We start from the raw sequence: 17,943 nt of genomic DNA, 5'->3' as shown, positions 1-17,943 counted from the left end.
CCCCTGAGGCCATGCAGTGGGCATGCACAGCAGCCCACCATGGTTGGATGGCAGTAGTGTGGACAAGATCAGCCCAAGAAGGCCTGAAGAGCACAAGTTGCACGAAGAAGAAGTCCAAATGCCCAGTGTTTCTATGCCTTTTACACCAGCTTCTCTCTTCTAGCTTCACAGGAAGTCCCAGGTGACTTGGGCCTGGCTATGTACAGATAACGGTTCTGCACTTACGCAGGTACCACTGCAAAATGAACACTACAGCACTAGACTTTCGCCAGGGCAGCTATGAAAGACTTGTCAGTGGGCAGACCCTCAGGCATTCTACCTAGCTGTGCACTTTACCTGGAGAGAGACAGGACCAGAATGGGCTTATACATCAGCTCAGAAGCTGTGGCCAATAGTTTCCCTGGACAGTCACAAACTCAGAAGAAATATGATTGGAAAAGTGATAAAGAAAGGGAATGAGCTGGGCATGCTGGCCCCTTCTTGTAATCCCAGCATTTTGGAAGGCTGAGGCAGGAGTATCTCAAGTTTAAGCCCAAGCTGGGCAACTTACAGATTTAGCTAGATGTTGTCTAAAAACAATAAAAATTTTTAAATAAAAGGACCGGAGATGTAGCTCAGTGCGTAGGCTCTGGATTCAATTCCCTGTGCGAGAAAGATGAAGGAATGGGTAATGGAGACAGAACAGGGAAGGAGCAAAATGAGAGAAGAGAGAGGGAGAGGGAGGGTAAGAGGGAGGGAGGCAGGGAGAAGGGGAGAAAGAGAGGGAGATGGAGAGGGAGAAAGAAGAGGAGGAGGAAGTGAGGAGGAGGAGGAAGAGGAAGAAGAGGAGGAGGAGGAAAATGAGAGTTAGGAGCAGTGATGTGGACCTGTGGTCCCAGCTCTTTGGGGAGCTGAGGCCAGAGAATCATGAGTTTAAGGCCCCTTCTCAAAAAACAAACAAAAAACCATAAAGAAAAAGGAGAAAGTAATTAGGGGTAATATATATGGACAGACTTGAATGAGTAATGGATACAAAGATATTTGTGTCCCTTGTGAATGAAAGAAGGATTTTAATAACCGTGGGGGTAGGATGACCTGATTTGTAGACACCAGTCACCCCCTTACCCGCCTCACCTCTATCACTCCCTAGTGGACCTCCGACAAAGAGGTCCTGCTGTCAAGGATGGAGGCTATGAACTGGCTTACACTCTTCAAACCAGCCTGACTCACACTGAGCCCCCAGAGGACCATTCTGATCTGCCAGCTCCATGGAGGTGAAGAGATTACAATAAACCACTTCCATCCTGGAAAGGGCAACATTTTGTCCTCTCTGGAATAGACACTGGACACAACGCTTCTACCAAGACTACCATTAGTAAAAAACACCTTATCTACTCACATAGCATTACATGTAGCATTGCTTCTGACCAAAGAATACATTTCATAGCAAATGAAGAGTTGCAATGGGTCTGTGCTGACAGAATTCATTGGATTTACTATACTTTCCAACATTATAAAGCAGCTGACTTGACACAATGGTGAAATGGCCTTTTGTGGGCTCAGGTACAATGCTAAAGAGGTAGCAACACCTTGCAGGGATGGGGAAGAGTCTCAGCATCCAATATACAGTATTGCCTCTTCCAGAGCCGGATTCACAGGTTCAGAAGTCAGTGAGTAGAAATGGGAGTGGCACCACTCACAATTATTACCATCAGAGACCCACTAATGAAATTTTTGCTTCTTATCCCCATGTCTTCTTTATGCTCTGTGGCTGAAAAGTCATAGTTCCAAAGAGATGCTCTGACCAATTGTCTCCTTGTAGTTCTACTAGGGGACAAAGTGATCTCATTGAGCTGATCCCAGCTATGGCTGCTGCTACCTGGCCACTTAACTTCAATCACAAAACAAGGAAGGGAATGACGGTGCTGGCTGGTGGTGATGGATCCTGATTACAAAGAGGTGGCATAGTTTTATTCCAGATAGGTAACTTAATTAGATATCTTGTAGGCAGACAGGGCCAGCCCAGGAGGAGCCAACGTGGAGGACAGTGAAGACACACTCACTGAAGGCCAGAATTGTAAAAGGAGAGAAATTACACACTCTTGTGCTTCCTCTGGGGATAAATAGCAGTGATTGATAATTCTAAATAGGTATCAATCACCTGGATGGGGGATCAAAGTCTTAACCCAGCCTCTCCAGGAAATATCCCTGACCCCCACCCTTACTGAAAATCCTTGTAAATTTGCTACTTCTCCCCCATTTGACCCCCATTTAACCCCCATTTAATCAACATTACTTGTAATCTTATTGGTTGGTCATGGTTTTTTTCTCACCTCATGCCCACCTTGTAAATTTCCATTGGGTCTTATAGTTTTGTCCCACTTTGTACCCGCCTCACCACATGGCTTTGCTGTATAAAACATCTTTGAAAAGTGGGGTGAGTGGGCAACTCACTTTCCGGTCCCCCTTCTGTCTCTCCTAGGCAGAAGCTTTCTTTCTCCCAATAAAATTTTCCTACTCTTAACCTCCATTGTTTCTAGAATTCATTCTTTGATTTTAGAGAACATGAACTCGCATTTCAGATATCTAGCAGGTTTGGGAGTTATATCTCTTCCCCCTATATCAGTATTACCATGCTCTGTGATTAAAGTCAATGAAAATCTACAGCAATCCAATTCAGGCAGGACTACTGATGGCCCAGACTCTGAGAATGAAGGTCTGGGTCACCCCACTGCATAAAGAAACATGGCCAGCCAAGGTGCTTGCTAAAGACAAAGGGAATACAGAATAGTAGTGAAAGAAGGTAGTAGTTCTAAGAATCAGCTCCAACCATGAGACCACTGTAGTTACGGAAATGAAATCTGTAACTGTCATGAGTATTTCCTCCCTATTTTGTTTTGAATATGTTTGTTGGTACATATATTAAGTAAATATCTTATTTTCTTCTCTATCCTACCCCCTTATCAAGTAATATAAAATATACTGGTTTTATATCACTGTAGACTATTCATTGTTAACTTTCCACCACAATACTTAGGCAGGCAGCGCAACCACGGAGCTAAATCCCCAGCTCTTACCACAATACTTAGGTTACAGAACATCAAGAGTAGGTGTAAACATCACGCAAGGACTCTACCTTGTGTTCTGGGGAGCAGGTTAATATAGTTTTGGTTGCACACACGTGTATTAGTTAGCTTTTTCATTGCTGAGACACAATACCTGACACCCACAACCTGAGGAGGTTTAATTTGGCTCTGTCTCAGGGGATTCTACCCTTGGCTGACTGGCTCCAGGCACAGCAGAGCAAAGATGTTTAGTTTACAGCAGCCAGGAAGCAGAAGAGGCTAAGAATGCCAGAGAGGAAGGGCCCAGGGACGTATCTAGCCCCCAAGTAACTAAAACAGAGATTAAATAAAATTAAGGATTTCCTTTGGTTGCTGTCCACAAGAAGTAGACATAAGATGGGGAATTCCACGTGTCAACATCACTGGGCCACCAGGGTATCAAGGTATTTGATGAAACATTTCAAATCAAGGCTGGGGATTTAGTTCAGTGGTTCCGCCACCTGCCTTGAAAGTGCAAGGTCCTGAGTTTGATTCCTGGTACCAAAAACAAAATTCAGTCTACAACAAATTAAGCAAAATGGGACTCCTGACTTTTCTACTGCTTCTTCTCCAGCCACATTCTTCTACAATAAACAATGTCATCCTCTTTCTACTTGTTCAGGTTAAAAACCTTGGAGTCATCCTTGTTCCTCACATCCAAAATCCAATCCATCACTGGATCCTATTGCTCCAACATCAAAATCTATCCAGAGTCCCACCTTCCATCACTTGTCACCCACAGAACTATTCTAAGCCATCATTTTTTACTTGTGCTATTAAAATAGCTTCCTAACTGAGCTTCCCACTTAACCCACCCCTCCTAAAATCTACTGTCCATACCAAAACAAGAGTGATCCTTTTAAAACACAACTCATGTAACCAATGGGTGAGCCCTTTGAGTACAGGGATTTCTACCTCGTTTCTTCTGTACTGTGGGCTTGGCATCTAGAACGTGCCTGGCACATGGCTGGCAATCAATAAATATTTAATGAATCACATCACTCTTCTGCTCACATCTCTCAGAGTAAAAGCGACATCCATGTCAGTGCCACCTGGCCTAATGGCTATGACTTCCCCATCCCATCACATTACCCCACCCCACACCCCTACAACCTCCTCTCCCACGGCCCTCTGGTCTCTTCTTCCATCCCAACCCCACTGGCCCCTTTCTGACCCTAACACACACTGGGCACACTCCTGTTTCACATCCCTTCCCTCTGCCAGGATCAACTTCCTCAGATCACCTCAGGCACAACCCTTCACCTCCTTCAGGTCTCTGTTCCAGTGTCACTTTCCCATAGGGGCTTCCCTGCTGATCCATCAGCAGGAGGATTACTGTGAGTTCAAGGCTAACCTGGGTGGGATACACAGTGAGTTCAAGGCCAGCCTGAACTGCATAGTGAGACCCTGTCTCAAAAAATAAATAAAGATGTAGTAAAAATCCTCTTAGAATTTTCTTAAGTCACTAACTGCATTTACTTATCAGACTAGAAGAGGGAAATAGTAAAAAAGACACCTGCTGAGTGAAACTAAAATTAACTTTAGTTCTTATGAGGTGATATTTTTCTATTTGACAAATAATTCAGTTGTTGAAACTTGCCTCCCAGTCCTTACAAATTGTTAGAAATTTATGATGCACCTCCACTGCTAATAATGCCCCTCCAAAAACCATGCTCCTCCACATCCCAGTAGGATAATTTGACTCAGTGAAAGGGGAAAAAAATAAATAAAGATTTTTCTTTTAATGTTAGAGAGAGCCAAAGATGACAAGTACAGTCTTTGAGCTAGAACAATGAGCTGGGAAGTGCCTCAGGGGATTTACACTTGTAAAGCACAGGGATGAAAAGTACACTTCCTACTAAATTTCTCCCTTCCTTACATCTCACTGAGGTGAGATTGGGGAACAGAGGTCTCTTCATTCATTCATTCATTCATTCCCAATGATTACTGTATCAGTGCACAACATCCAGAAATCAAAGGCGTTAATACAGGCATGATACCTGCCTTCACATCATAACAATGACTACCAATTGTAAACACAGAAGCATTTACCTCACCAACTACTTTCAAAGCACAAATTCACAAATATGTATGTCAGACATCTCTTTGTTCCTATTTAGTCCCTTGTTTTCTCACACCAGCTACTGACCTCCACCTTTGTAGATGAGCCTCTATTACTTTATTATATACTCTTATGTTCCCTGGAATACAGAGCAGGCAATCAAGTCATATTTTAGATTAAGTGACTCTGCAAGTCTTTGTATCTCACAGATTCAGTGAGCTACCTTATGGCTTACATGTGATTAATGACATTTCATCTCTAAATATTATTGTTCCAAAGTAGACAACTCCAAAGCCCCCAGCAGCCTCAGGATTACAAAGAGCTATTTACCTGCACAGTGTACCACGGAGAACCTTCCATTTTCAAAGTTTCGCTCAGCTCTAAGGTTTCTGCAGTGAGCATGAACTTGTCAGTCTACTCTGCAGGCTCAGGACGCTGCCCTCAAGAACCTTCTAGGCTTCACAGATGACTGGAATTCTTGGAAACAACGTGTGACCTGGTGTGTGGAGCCTCATCAGTAGGTCCCTAGGACTACTGCATCCCTGTGCTCTCTCCTTCTCCCCTCAGCAATCTCAAGGAAAGCTGGGTTCAGATATAGAAGTCTTCATGGTGGGAATCTGCTTGTGAAATGCACCTTTCCCACTAGTCCAGTGTATGAATAAACATTCCAGCTACAGGATAAAAGATCTACCTTTTCTACTAGTTTAAACTTAAATGAAATATTTTTATGAGAATATGTGATTTCCACTTTCCTTGTTTGTGAATTTACCTCCCACAAATGTGTGAGGTTGGAATTATTTTCAGTTTCAGTGGCCAGTGAAAGAAGTGGCTGCTTCTCTTTTAATGGGGCGTTAAGGCTCACTGTGACTCATTGCATACTGGGTTTAATAAAATCTGAGTAATTAATATAGATATAAGAAGGTTATTGAAAATAGTAAAAAATTTAATTTTTAAAGCTATCACAGAAAGAGAAAAGCAAATGGTTCTCAAACATGCAAAGATGCTCAATATTCATAATTCAAGAAATTACAAAGAACCCTGTACTGACACACGACTGCTCACCCATCAGACTGGCTCAAGTCCATGAACTCATGAGGACAAATGCGCTCTCATAAATGGATAAGGAGATGCAAAGAGCACCAACCCTCAGGAAACTGATAGTATCTGACAAAATCACATGTGGATTTACTTGTGACCCAGTAACCTACCACTAAGAATCTAAAGATATGCTGACAAAAATACAAAACAACTTGCGCAAATCTGTTGGCTGTAACCGAGCAGTGGAGAACAATGCAGCCACAGAAAAGAATGGCAGCGCCTCCCTCATGTGTACTACTGTGTACTGATCTCCAGCATATCTTAAGTAAAAAAAGCAAGAAAGGAAATGTTGTAGTATCCTACTGTTTATTTAAGAAAAGGAGTGGAAGCACAAATACATTAATGTTTGTTGATACATGTTTTAAGTGGAAGGATAAACAATTTTTTTTTTAACCTAGGAAACACTAGTGATTAGTTTTACATTCCACCTTTTGATTTCATAAACCTGTTAGCACAGGTCTTCTATACACAGAAGAAAAAATTTCCCTATTTTCAGTAGAGTACTGATAACAGCCTCATATTATAATTTTTTTTTACATGGGAATCAGGGGCTGGGGATTTAGCTTAGTGGTTTCGCCGCCTGCTGCACAAGCGCAAAGACCAGAGTTCGATCCCCGGTACCAAAACAAAACAAAACAAAAACACAAAAAATGAGAATCAATGAGAAAGAGAACAGGAGTGTAGAGGGCATAAACAAAAGCAGGATTGCAGTAGGTGAATGAGGTAGTACAATTGATTCACCGCTGTGTACATACTTTCCCCAAAGGTAAGACAAAATTAATTCTTTTAAAAATCCCTAAAAATACAACATAAAACGAGGTTCGGAAGTCATCTGGTGTTATTAACAGGGAAGAATTAATTCACATGATTTTAATTTCTTTTCTTTTTTTTTGGTACCAGGGATCGAGCTCGGGCTCTTTCGCTTGCAAGGCAGGTGGCAGAACCACTGAGCTAAATCCCCAGCCCAATTCACATGATTTTAAAACACTGTCACTGGGCTGGGGATTTAGCTCAGTGGTTCCGGTGCCTGCCTCGAAAGCGCAAGGTCACGAGTTCGATCCCCGGTACCCCCCCCCCCCAAAAACCCCCAAAAACCAAAAAAAAAAAACACTGTCACTTGTACACTCCTAGTGGAAGAGGTCTGAGATCAAGCTTTAAAAAAATAATTTCAAGGATTAGCTCAGTGGTGCCACCTCATAAACACAAGGCTCTGAGTTCGATCCCTGTACCAAAAAAAAAAGAAATAATTTGAAGCTGTATTTCATTATCATGCTGTTGACACTAGTACTGGTATTATAATTAAGAGACATTTATGTATATAATGAGGCCGGCAGCAGAACCACTGAGCTAAGTCTCTGACCCCATTTATGTATATAATGAGAGATAAAGTAAATGGTTAAGTGTGTGATATTCTAATTCCATCAGTCTCAGCAGTTAAATAATTAAGATTTTTTCATGTGACACAAAAAAAGACAGTTGATGATGAAGAAACTAAGGGAAAAATTCCTGTTGTCCTGAGAAAATACAGACACCTTCACAAACTCAGAATATACCCCATGCCATTTAGGGCTTCTAAATACCATTTTCAGTAAAAGCCATCAAGGATCTTTGGAGAAAAAGCTAATTCTAGGTCTGGGATGGGAATATAAAAGAGGTGCTGGGAATATCTTACTATCAAGACTACTAAGGTTGGCCCAGGGATTCAGCTCAGTGGTTCCGCTGCTCGCCTCAAAAGCGCAAGGTCCAGAGTTCGATCCTTGGTACCAAAAAAAAAAAAAAGGCTGCTAAGGTTGTATCAAGAGCATAACACCTGACTAAAAAAGGCCAAACATGAAAATGGACAAAGATAAGATAAAAAGTACATAAAAATGATAGTAAGTATAAATGATACTACACCAAATATAACCACAAATTTATTACAAGTGTATATAAAAATAGGGCTGGGGATTTAGCTCAGTGGTTTCGCCGCCTGCTGCACAAGCACAAAGACCCAAGTTCGATCCCCAGTACCAAAAAAAAAAAAAAAAGAAAAGAAAAGAAAAGAAATGACAAGTGTATATATAAAAATGGGTTGATGTTTGTAATACTGATGATTGTTCATTTTTAATTGACTGTGATCATGACACTGTGGCTATGTTTTAAGAAGCAGAATTCTTGGGTTTTTGTATCTATAAATATCTGAAAATCTTTACAGATAGGTGTGATATTTTCTTCAGAATGAAAAGAACAGGTTTGGACAAGGAGTATGGGGAAGTATAGGAAACAAAATTGGCTATGAGTTTATAATTTGGGTGGCTTATTTATTTATTTTGGCGGAGGGCAGGGAGTGCTGAGAATTGAATCCAGGGCGATGCACACAAGAGGTAAGTGGTTTAACACTAACCCCAGTCTAGTGAGTTTAAATTTGGAAACCTGCATAAAGGAGCCCTTTTTCTCTCTACTTCTGTAAACACTGAAATTTCTTATAACACTTATTTTAAAGGGGATGAAGCAAGACAATAAAAAATAACACAGTAAAGATATACACAAAGCAAAATAAGAATTCCATCAAAAATCTAACAAGTACTGGAAAACTAGCATGAGAATGAAAGGCATAAACCTGAGAGCTTCTCTGTCCTCAGGAGTTTGGGCGGGAATGGTATCCACCTGACCTCTACAATATAGTCTAATCATTTATGAAAATATATTAGCCTTTATGATCATGAAGGAAAAAAGCATCCATGGTAAATAAGACTAGCAAACTGAACCTTAGTTGAACACACAACTGTAATATCAGTTCATTACGTATATAATTATTGTTTTTGAAGTACTTCAAAGTTTTTGCAAAAAGTTTTTTTTATAACATATATATTTCTCCTGGAGTCTGTTTACATTATTAATTTATATCAAAGAGCTATTTATTTATTTATTTACTTTTTGTTTTGTTTTTTGTTTTTTTGACATGGTCTTGGTATGCAGCCCAGGCTAGCCTCAAACTCACAGCAATGCTCCTGTCTCAGCCTCCCCAGGGGCAGGACTGCAGGTGTGCACCACCACACCAGAATAGGAGCTTTTAAAAAAGTAAGTAGGCTGGGGATTTAGCTCAGTGGTTCCGGCACCTGCCTCATTAGCAAGGCAAGTTCGATCCCCGGTACCAAAAAAAAAAAAAACAGTAAGTAAACTTGAAGGCGGTGGGCCAGGGATTTAGCTCAGTGGCACCACGCTTGCAAGGCAAGTGCAAGGTCCTGAGTTTGATCCCTGGTACCAGAAAAACAAAAACTTGAAGGTTGTTTATGTGAAATGGCAGGGACAAATCACAGACACAGCCAGAGACCCCATCCTGGCACTTTGCAAGCTTCATCTCAGTTCATCTTCAACCTGGTCCCATGAGGTAGGCACTACAGTATCATCCTCTTAACAGAGGACAAAACAGGGAACTGGGAGAGTAAGTGGTCTGCCCAACTCTCACTCTGGGCTAAAAGCTGGCTGTGAGGTTGGAATGTAGACAGCGGGAGGCCCAGCTGACCTCTCACTTCTGGGGCACACACAGCACTTTCCACCATAAACTAGTGAAACATAAATGACCCCTTTCCACAAGGCAAGAACTACCCAGGAAGCCTCTGAAATAACCAAAATGAAATCTGACCTGTACAAGTCTAATCATCTCTATTAATATGTCTGGCTCATTTTTGAGACAGTGTGTTACAATTTAAAGCACTAATTTAGTATCTGACCAAAGCATACAAAAATACAATGTGGTATTCTAGATTGGATTCTGGAATTTAAAAAGATTAATGGAAAAATTGGTGAAATCCAAGTAAATTTACAGCTTAGTTAACAGCAATAAACTCTTGTTAGCTTCCCCATCTTGACAAAAGTGCTACAGTGATGTAATATACCAACAATTGGAGTTACAGGGTGAACATACAAATGCACTCTATACTAACTTTCCAACTTTTTCTGTAATCTAAAATTATTTCAAAAAATTATAAATTTATAGAAAAAGATAAACAGAAGAGGTATGTCCAGCTCAATGAAAATAAATTTACTTGTGTCCCCAAAATTTAAGCATATTTTCAAAATTAAATTCTCTTGTACTTGTTTTGATTTCTATTATTTTTATCATTTATTTCATCTAACCAATTATTTTTGCTGTGCTGGGTATTACAGCATGGATTCATGCACACTAAATACTCAATGACCAAGCTACATTTCCATCCCTATTTTGACTCTTAGATAAATACAATAGTCATTCTAAGTTTGCTAATATTCAAGAACTTTTTAAACTGCACTGTTTGTCCTCAGGGTAAAGAATTTAACTAACATGTGCTTGATTTAATCATTCAGCAAACATTTAATGTGTGCTTCTGCTCTATGCTTACCACAATGAGGCCCTCTGGGGGCTGTGTCCTTGTTTCACAAAGGCCTCTTTCATCATAAGTGCTTACAATGAGTGACCAAAAGGTTCTGCTGTGGACACTGTGGTCTCGTGATACCCTTCAGACCCACAGAAGTGCCCACAGCGTGAGGGGCAGGAATGGACCATCCCATTCCCAGCTCATCTTCCTTGCCATGCTGATTGGCTCAGATAAACCTAGCCTCAACCAATCAGTACCCAGACTTCCCCTGGCAAAAGGAATTACTGAGAAACTGGACTGATAGTGAGATGTGAAAGGGGATTTATTTGCTCAGCGCTTCTGGGAAAACAGAAAAAAACTTTACTAACAGGAAACATCCTCTCTTCCTTTGGATTCCATAGTATACAAAAAACAAGAAGTCTATAACTTTTGTCACCAGAAGTGTGCAAGCAAACAGAAAGGAGGGCTGGCCTCTCCGGGGTGGTCAGGCTGCCACTTGACTTCTCAGCCTCATTCTCAAAATTGTAAAATGGCAATAACAATAAAATGTAAAGCTCAATGTTTCCATCACCTGCTTTGCAGGCACAAGGGCCCGAGTTCAATCCCCAGTACCAAAAAAACAATAAAATGTAAATCACTGTTCAATTCTAAGGCAATATTTATATTGGTGTTATTGTTAGAAACAACTGGGACATTAAAGTATTTTCAGTATATATTCACACTAACATTTACATTTTGCTTATGTTTAAACCATTCTTCACCTGTCAGATATTCATAGTAAAATATTTGCAGGTGAAACTATGCCTTGGAGTTGCTTTAAAGTACTTTAGAGTTAAAAAAAAAAATGAGGAATGCTGACCGAAGTAAGAGTTCTAAATAGTTGGAGGTAATGGGTAAATGCTGGTTTGTTACATTGTTTAATTTTTGCATTGTAATCCATTAAAACTTTAAAACAATAATGATCCTGTATGTATCACAGTACAATGATCATGTACATATGAAGCTGTACATGTTGAACAGAATGATACATTTCCAAGTGTTTATCAAGTAAACAATCCATAGATTCCAGGCCCCAAGAAAAAGATGTATTTGTATAAGTACAATCAGTGCCAATCATAATCCCCAAATGATGAAATCCCAAAAGATTTGAAATCTCCTTGAGTTGAAAATCTTAACTCCAGGCTAGGCATGGTAGTGTACCCCTGTAATCCCAGTTCTTGGGAGGCTGAGCCAGGAGGACCACTGCAAGGTCAAGGCCAGCCTGGACTACAATGAGTTCAAGGCCAGCCTGGACTACATATCGAGACCCTATCTCAAAGAAAAAAATCATACCCTAAAAGATTAAAATCCTGCCCGATGTGGTGGTGCACACCTATAATCCCAGCCCTTGGTAGGCTGAGGCAAGAGGATCACTGTTAGTTCAAAGCCAGGCTGAACTACATAGTGAGTTCAAGGCCAGCCTGAAATCCCATCTCAAAAAAAAAAAAAAAAAAATTAAAATTCTGAATGTTGGGCCAGGGATTTAGCACAGTGGTTCCGCTGCCTGCCTCAAAAGCACAAGGTCCCAAGTTCGATCCCCAGTACCAAAAAAAAAAAAATTCTAAATGTTGAAAGGTACAATCTCCAAAGCTGCAATTTCCATTGAAAAAAAAAGGGTGGTGGTAGTGTGTGGGAGAGAAGTGGAAAGCAGAATTCTGGGATAGCAGTTAGTGCATTTTCCATCACCAGATACTTGCATCCTGGTTAGGTAGAATGAATACCTAGAAGTTTGGTACAGCATTATTTTAGGTTTGTCTGCGAGATGTTTCCGAAGGACATTAGAGAAAGTTAAACCATATTCTTAAAAGACAAAAAAATGTCTCGAGATCTCTTTAGTTGACTGCATATCCAAGGGTGACCTATCTCAGCTTTTTATCAATCTTGTCAAAAGACTCTGGTGCTCTGTCATGGTATTTCAGATGACCACAGTTAAAAAGCCAGGCGCTCATAATTACCAACCATTCGTGATGTGCATTTATGTTTCTCTTTTGATCCTTTCTGCACAAATATACTTCATCTGCTCATAGCTCTTACACTTGTGCAGATGTCACCAGTATACTCCAAATGCTTATGCTTGGCAAAAATCTGTATGCTTTACTGCCTATTTTGTTTTGTATAGTGCCCTATGAAGTATCACGTTTTTATGCTTCTCAAATAAATGTTGAGATTTTACCCTCAGCTTTCCCTCTTTCCTCACTTTGTTTTTTCATCTCCTATGACAAATGATCCCTTAGGACTTTCCTTTTGGCCCAGACCTCTATCTGATCTGAACACGAAAACCAAACAGCTGTACTTGTCAACGAAAACCAGTAGGTTCCCAAATGAATGCACCCTAAGCACCTTGCTTCTCTTCTTTTTGGCTACTGGCGCCTCCATCCACAGGAGCCACTCTCTTCACACCAGCCTCCTGGCACTGCTATCCCTTATTTCCACGTTCACTCTCCCCACCTGGACATCTGTAAGTATCCTGCAAATAATGGAGGACCCAAGGTCACTGCTGTGATCTGAATGTCTGGTCTCCTTCAGGTCGGAATGTTGACATACCCAACTCCAAGCTGACAGCATTAGGAGATGAGTGTGGAGCTCTGGTAAATGGAACCAGCATTCTTTTAAAAATAGCCCAAGGAAGGGGCAAGGATTTAGCTCAGTGGCACCATGCCTGCCTGGCAAGAGCAAGGTCCTGAGTTCAATTCCCGTTGCGGGGGGGTTGCGGCCCAGGAAGCTCTTTGTCTCTTCCACCTCAAGAACACAGAAGGCTTCTTTTATGAAGCAGGAAATAGGCCTCAACAGGTAAGGGATCTGCTGGCACCTAGATCTTGTACTTTCCAACCTCTAGAACTGGGAGAAATCAATTTATATTAATTATAAACTACCCAGTTTATGGTATTTTTCACAGTAGTACAGAATGACTGAGATAGTCATCCGTCTAAATAAATGAAACACCATTGTGTTACTTCCTTCCTTAAACCTCTGCAATGAATGCCTATGGCTGCCTCAGCTCACCCCTGCACTCCCAACCTAGTCTCCTTTCACTCCTTTCAGCAATCACTTTCACAACTGCAGGTACTGTACCTACTTGAAAATCCAGTCTGCACCCAGCCCCAGCCTAACCTACCAAGCCCCTTCATGCCTCAAGAGGTGTGCTCTTCTGGTCTTCTACTAGAGAATTCAGCATTCATTATGCATTGAACTGATGCGTACTGAATCTTTACTCCAGGACAGGTCATGTACCATGCAGCAATAGAGACAGACACCTTTCCACAGTGAAACAGACTTGAAACAAGCAAGCCTCTATAGAGGGGAAGACACAGGATAATCTTCCCCAGAAGCAACACTGGAGTTTATCTGCATTTTACTACAGTATCTTCTCCTACTTCTTTATAAACCAAACTGATTTAGAAGTTGCTATTTTATTTTGGCATATCTAGGAGCTTTAAATACTTTTGTTCAGAGATGATTTTTTTTGCCCTGCATTTCCTCTTTCTAAAATTCATGATCCTAGCAAAACACTAATCAAAGCCAGCATTCCTAAACACCCTGCCCCCAGCCCAAGTGCTCTACTCAGCAGAGCAGGACCAACTCCTCTCCCCTCAGCCCCAGACTGGGCTCAGCAGATATTTCCTCTTTTCTCTTCCCCTGTGGCTCCAAGCCACTCCAGGACTGGCTGAGAACTCTGAGGGCAGTAGCAGCACCCTTCCCCTTCGTAATCCCCTACCCAAAACAGAGCAGACCCACACTAAAATCTTAAATGTTTAAAGGGCAAAAGTTCACAACTTTAATGGTAAATTACTTTGTACACTGAGCATAAATTTGTGTGCCCTTTTTGAATAATAATTGAGTAATATCTGAAAACTTTTTTTTCCCCAATACTGGGTTTAAACCCAGAGCCTCCTCATTGAACTGGATCTCTAGACTTTTTTTTTTTTTTTTTAAACAGGGTCTCACTGACTCTCCAAATTGCCCAAGGCTAGGCTCAAACTTGCAATCTTCCTGCCTTAGGCTACCATAGTGCTGGGATTACAGGTGTGCCCCACCACATCCAGCCCACAAAAAACTAAAAGGTCTGGAAGTACCACTTTTAAAGAAAACGCCAGTAGTTGCTATCAAATTGCAAGTAAAATGAGGTTTTATTTTAACATCAGCTACAGTTGCTAAAAATTAACAAGTATCAAGGGCCATTAATAGGTCTCTAGCTAAACAAACTATGGTATACTGTTATCATGGAAGAGGCTCTGCCAACTGAAAGATGTTCACAACTTAGGTAATAAAAGTTGTAGCAAATTTGGTAATTTATTCTTTAGAAAGAAAAAATAAATATGTTTTACAGCATAGAGAAAAAGTTCTCTAAGAACACATCCTCATACTTTTTCTCTGGAAGCACAGGACTACCAACAGAAGAGAGAAACCATTTCATTTATACTTTAAGCTTCCAGTCACTGAATTTTGTTTCTACTTTAAGCTTCCAGTCCCTGAATTTGTTACAGGGTTTTACTGGCTTCCTATTTAAGAAATTGAGATTATACTGTTTTAATTCTGGTTTTAACCCAAAATAAAATTCACCACTTTGTTCCCGGCACCTAGAGCAGTCCTGTAACAAGCACTTAGTTAATATTTGTTGAATGAATCATAGCTGTACAATTATAAAATCAGTTACTAAAAAAAAAAAATACCTATCAGCTGCTTCACAAACTCATAAAGGAAAAAATTACTTCAAAAATATATTAACAGTTTGACTCCCAGTCTAAATGAGTTACAATTTTTAAAGTAAATTTTTAAAGATCACACAAATGCATCATATAAGCAATCTTCAAACTCTTGTACAAAGTTTACCCCAAAAAAGAGTTCTTCCAAATCAGTTTAATTCACAACCTGCAGTTTGGAACATGCCTGGTCATACATAGAAGTGTGTTTTCAGAGCATACACACACATTATTGCTTTCTCTGGAGGTGTGGGATCTTTAGCAGGGAGGAGGAACCATCCCTTCTACTTTACACTAGCCCCTGAACATGTTAGCATCCACCATGACGTTTTTAAAATTTCAAACACAAACATGACCACTAAGTAATAAATATGTAGCTGAAAATGTTGGGAAGTGAGATACAGGTCCCCTAATAAAAGAAAAATAAATGGGCAATGAGCCTTCACTTTGATCTATTTAAAAGTGCTCATTTTTACAGGTGGGTAACTTTTAGCTTGGAACCCTGAAGCCAACTTCATCTTTTCTCTGAAGACCAAGGCCCTAAAACATCATCTGCTGATCTTCAAACCCTAAATGAATGCCCAGGAAACATGACCTCATTGAGGCCGCTGAGGGAAAAGGTGGGAGACCTGGAAAAATGAAGGAATACAGTTGTAGTTTGGAGTCTTAGATGAAATTCCAAGGAAATAGCTTCGAAAGGGTTCAAGTTATTTTTCTCTTCTCTTCTCTTCTCTTTTCTTTCTCCCTCCCTCCCTCCCTTCCTTCCTTCCTTTCTTTCAGAAAACACAGGATATTTAACCAAATACTCACACCCTGGGACAGTCTTCTATAGTTATAGCACAGCTTCCTCTCACTGCAGTTTTCCTCACCTTGGAAAGTACCTGAAGTATTCGGGACACTTGGGCCCAGCAGGCTACAGAATGCTAAAAACCCACATACAGCCTGGATGTTTTTTCCCCAATCACTGTCTTAAATTCCAAGTCTTCCTTTGTGAGAGTGATTCAATTTTCACTGTGAAAACACAATGCCTGGCAGGGGTGGCGGTGCACACTTGTGATACCAGCACTCCGAAGGCTGAGGCAGGATGATCTCTGTGAGTTTGAGGCCAGCTTGAGCTACATAATGAAACCCTGACTCAACAAAACAAAAAAACACAATGCCTTAAAAAGACTGTCACCAAATACCAATAATATTTAGAGAAGGGGTGAAGGGTTAAAATATCAAATCAATGTACTGGAACCTAGCCAGTGAATGAATCTGTTGTACAAAAAAATAACAATTTTTTCAGGTTGCTCTCTGCAATCTTTCTTCAACCCCAAATACCTCTAATATATCTCATGAGAGCCTGAAAATACATATATAAAATACACCTATTCCTAATTCTTAGACTAGAAATGGCAGGTCTCATCTTCAACTTGACAGTGACTAACTACCCTAACCCCACAGCAAATATCCTATTCAACATCATCTGAGGAGGCATCGGGACAGTGTCAGTTACTTTATCATTATCACTCTGACATTTTGAGGGAGGCCCTGGCCGATACAATAGCACAAATAAAAGAAATAAGTACAAATATTGAGCAGGAAGAGAGAAAGCTAGGTTTATTGGCAGGTGAAATGAGTAAGCAGAATCCTGTCTGTTCTCTGACAATTACTCTTTCCATCTACTCCACCTGAGGCGTTTCCGCACTAGCGAGGGTGGCGTGGATATGGATGCCTAAAGTCCCTCCTGGTCCACCCAGCGCCCACTGCTGACCGAGTCACCGAGGCTCTGCCCCTGACTCAGATCAGGTCCCGGAGGAGGTGCCCAGGGATGCCGAGTGCATCTCAGAGCGGGGAAGAGAGGGCACGAAACTTGGGAAACCGTCTAAGATCCACAGACGAGTTCACTCCGGCTAATCAGCTACAAGGGTGATCTTTTACGGTAACACGCTGTCCACCTGGGCCAGCGCACAGAGCTCGGAGCGGCGGGCTGCCGGGAGCTGCCTCGGTCTGGACACAGCCGGCGGCCGGTCCATTCCGCGGGCGGCGCGGCCCAGGCGGCGGCGGGGACTCGGGGCCCGGGGAAGGCGGGAGGGGCGGCGTTTCCAGGGCGACAGCGGGCGCCCCGGCCGGGGCGGGGGCGCGGGCTGCCGGGGGGCGGCGCCTACCGTGTACCCGCGCTCCAGATCGCTCTCCTCGTGGCGGAAGGACGGGATGAAGACCTCCATGGCCCGCGCGTCGGGAGCGGAGCCGGCCCGGCCGCGCCGCTGCGGCCTGCGGGAGGGCGGGCGTCAGAGATCAGCTGGGCCGGAGGAGGCGGGGCCTGGAGGCCGGGTCCGCGGGGCGCCCCACACCCCCAGCCCCGACCCCCAGGCTCCAAGGACGCGATTGCTGCAGTTTGCAAGACGCCTCCCCCAGCCGATTGAAAGGGCGAAGAACAGTGTTCGTTTTTTAAAATTTTGTTTGGATTGGTTGAATTTTCGTTTTTACTCTCGACTGGTATTAACAGCGGGGCACCTCCTAACTTTCCCGGACTCTCTCCGCCCCCTTCTCGGCGAGGCCGCATCCCGGAGGGCGCAGCATTGGTCTCCCGCCCCGGGAGAGTGCCCTCTGAGGAAGGAGCTTTCTACTCCGTGAGGATT

The 17,943-nt window shown here is 42.0% G+C and overlaps 1 protein-coding gene across 5 annotated transcripts in view; it reads right to left on the bottom strand.

Annotated features, from left to right (window-relative positions):
• Window positions 1-17,617, bottom strand: part of Snx24 (sorting nexin 24) — a 196,279-nt gene extending 178,662 nt beyond the window's left edge. For 2 of the 5 annotated variants that reach the window (XM_013075756.3, XM_087180517.1), the window contains exon 1: window positions 17,470-17,617. In XM_013075756.3, coding sequence (XP_012931210.1) covers window positions 17,470-17,529 — 60 coding nt within the window. In that variant the 5' untranslated portion in view covers window positions 17,530-17,617. The remainder of the gene's footprint in view (window positions 1-17,469) is intronic. The other 3 variants (XM_004854482.3, XM_013075757.3, XM_087180516.1) reach the window with 3 other exon arrangements.
• Between the last annotated feature and the right edge of the window lie 326 nt (window positions 17,618-17,943).

The sequence above is a fragment of the Heterocephalus glaber genome, unplaced genomic scaffold (genome assembly GCF_053883595.1).
Source record: "Heterocephalus glaber isolate CG9 unplaced genomic scaffold, H.glaber_assembly_v1.0 deba00001463, whole genome shotgun sequence".
NCBI lineage: Eukaryota > Metazoa > Chordata > Mammalia > Rodentia > Bathyergidae > Heterocephalus > Heterocephalus glaber.
The sequence above is the reverse complement of the archived record's forward strand: the minus strand, read 5'-3'. Positions and strand labels throughout refer to the sequence as shown.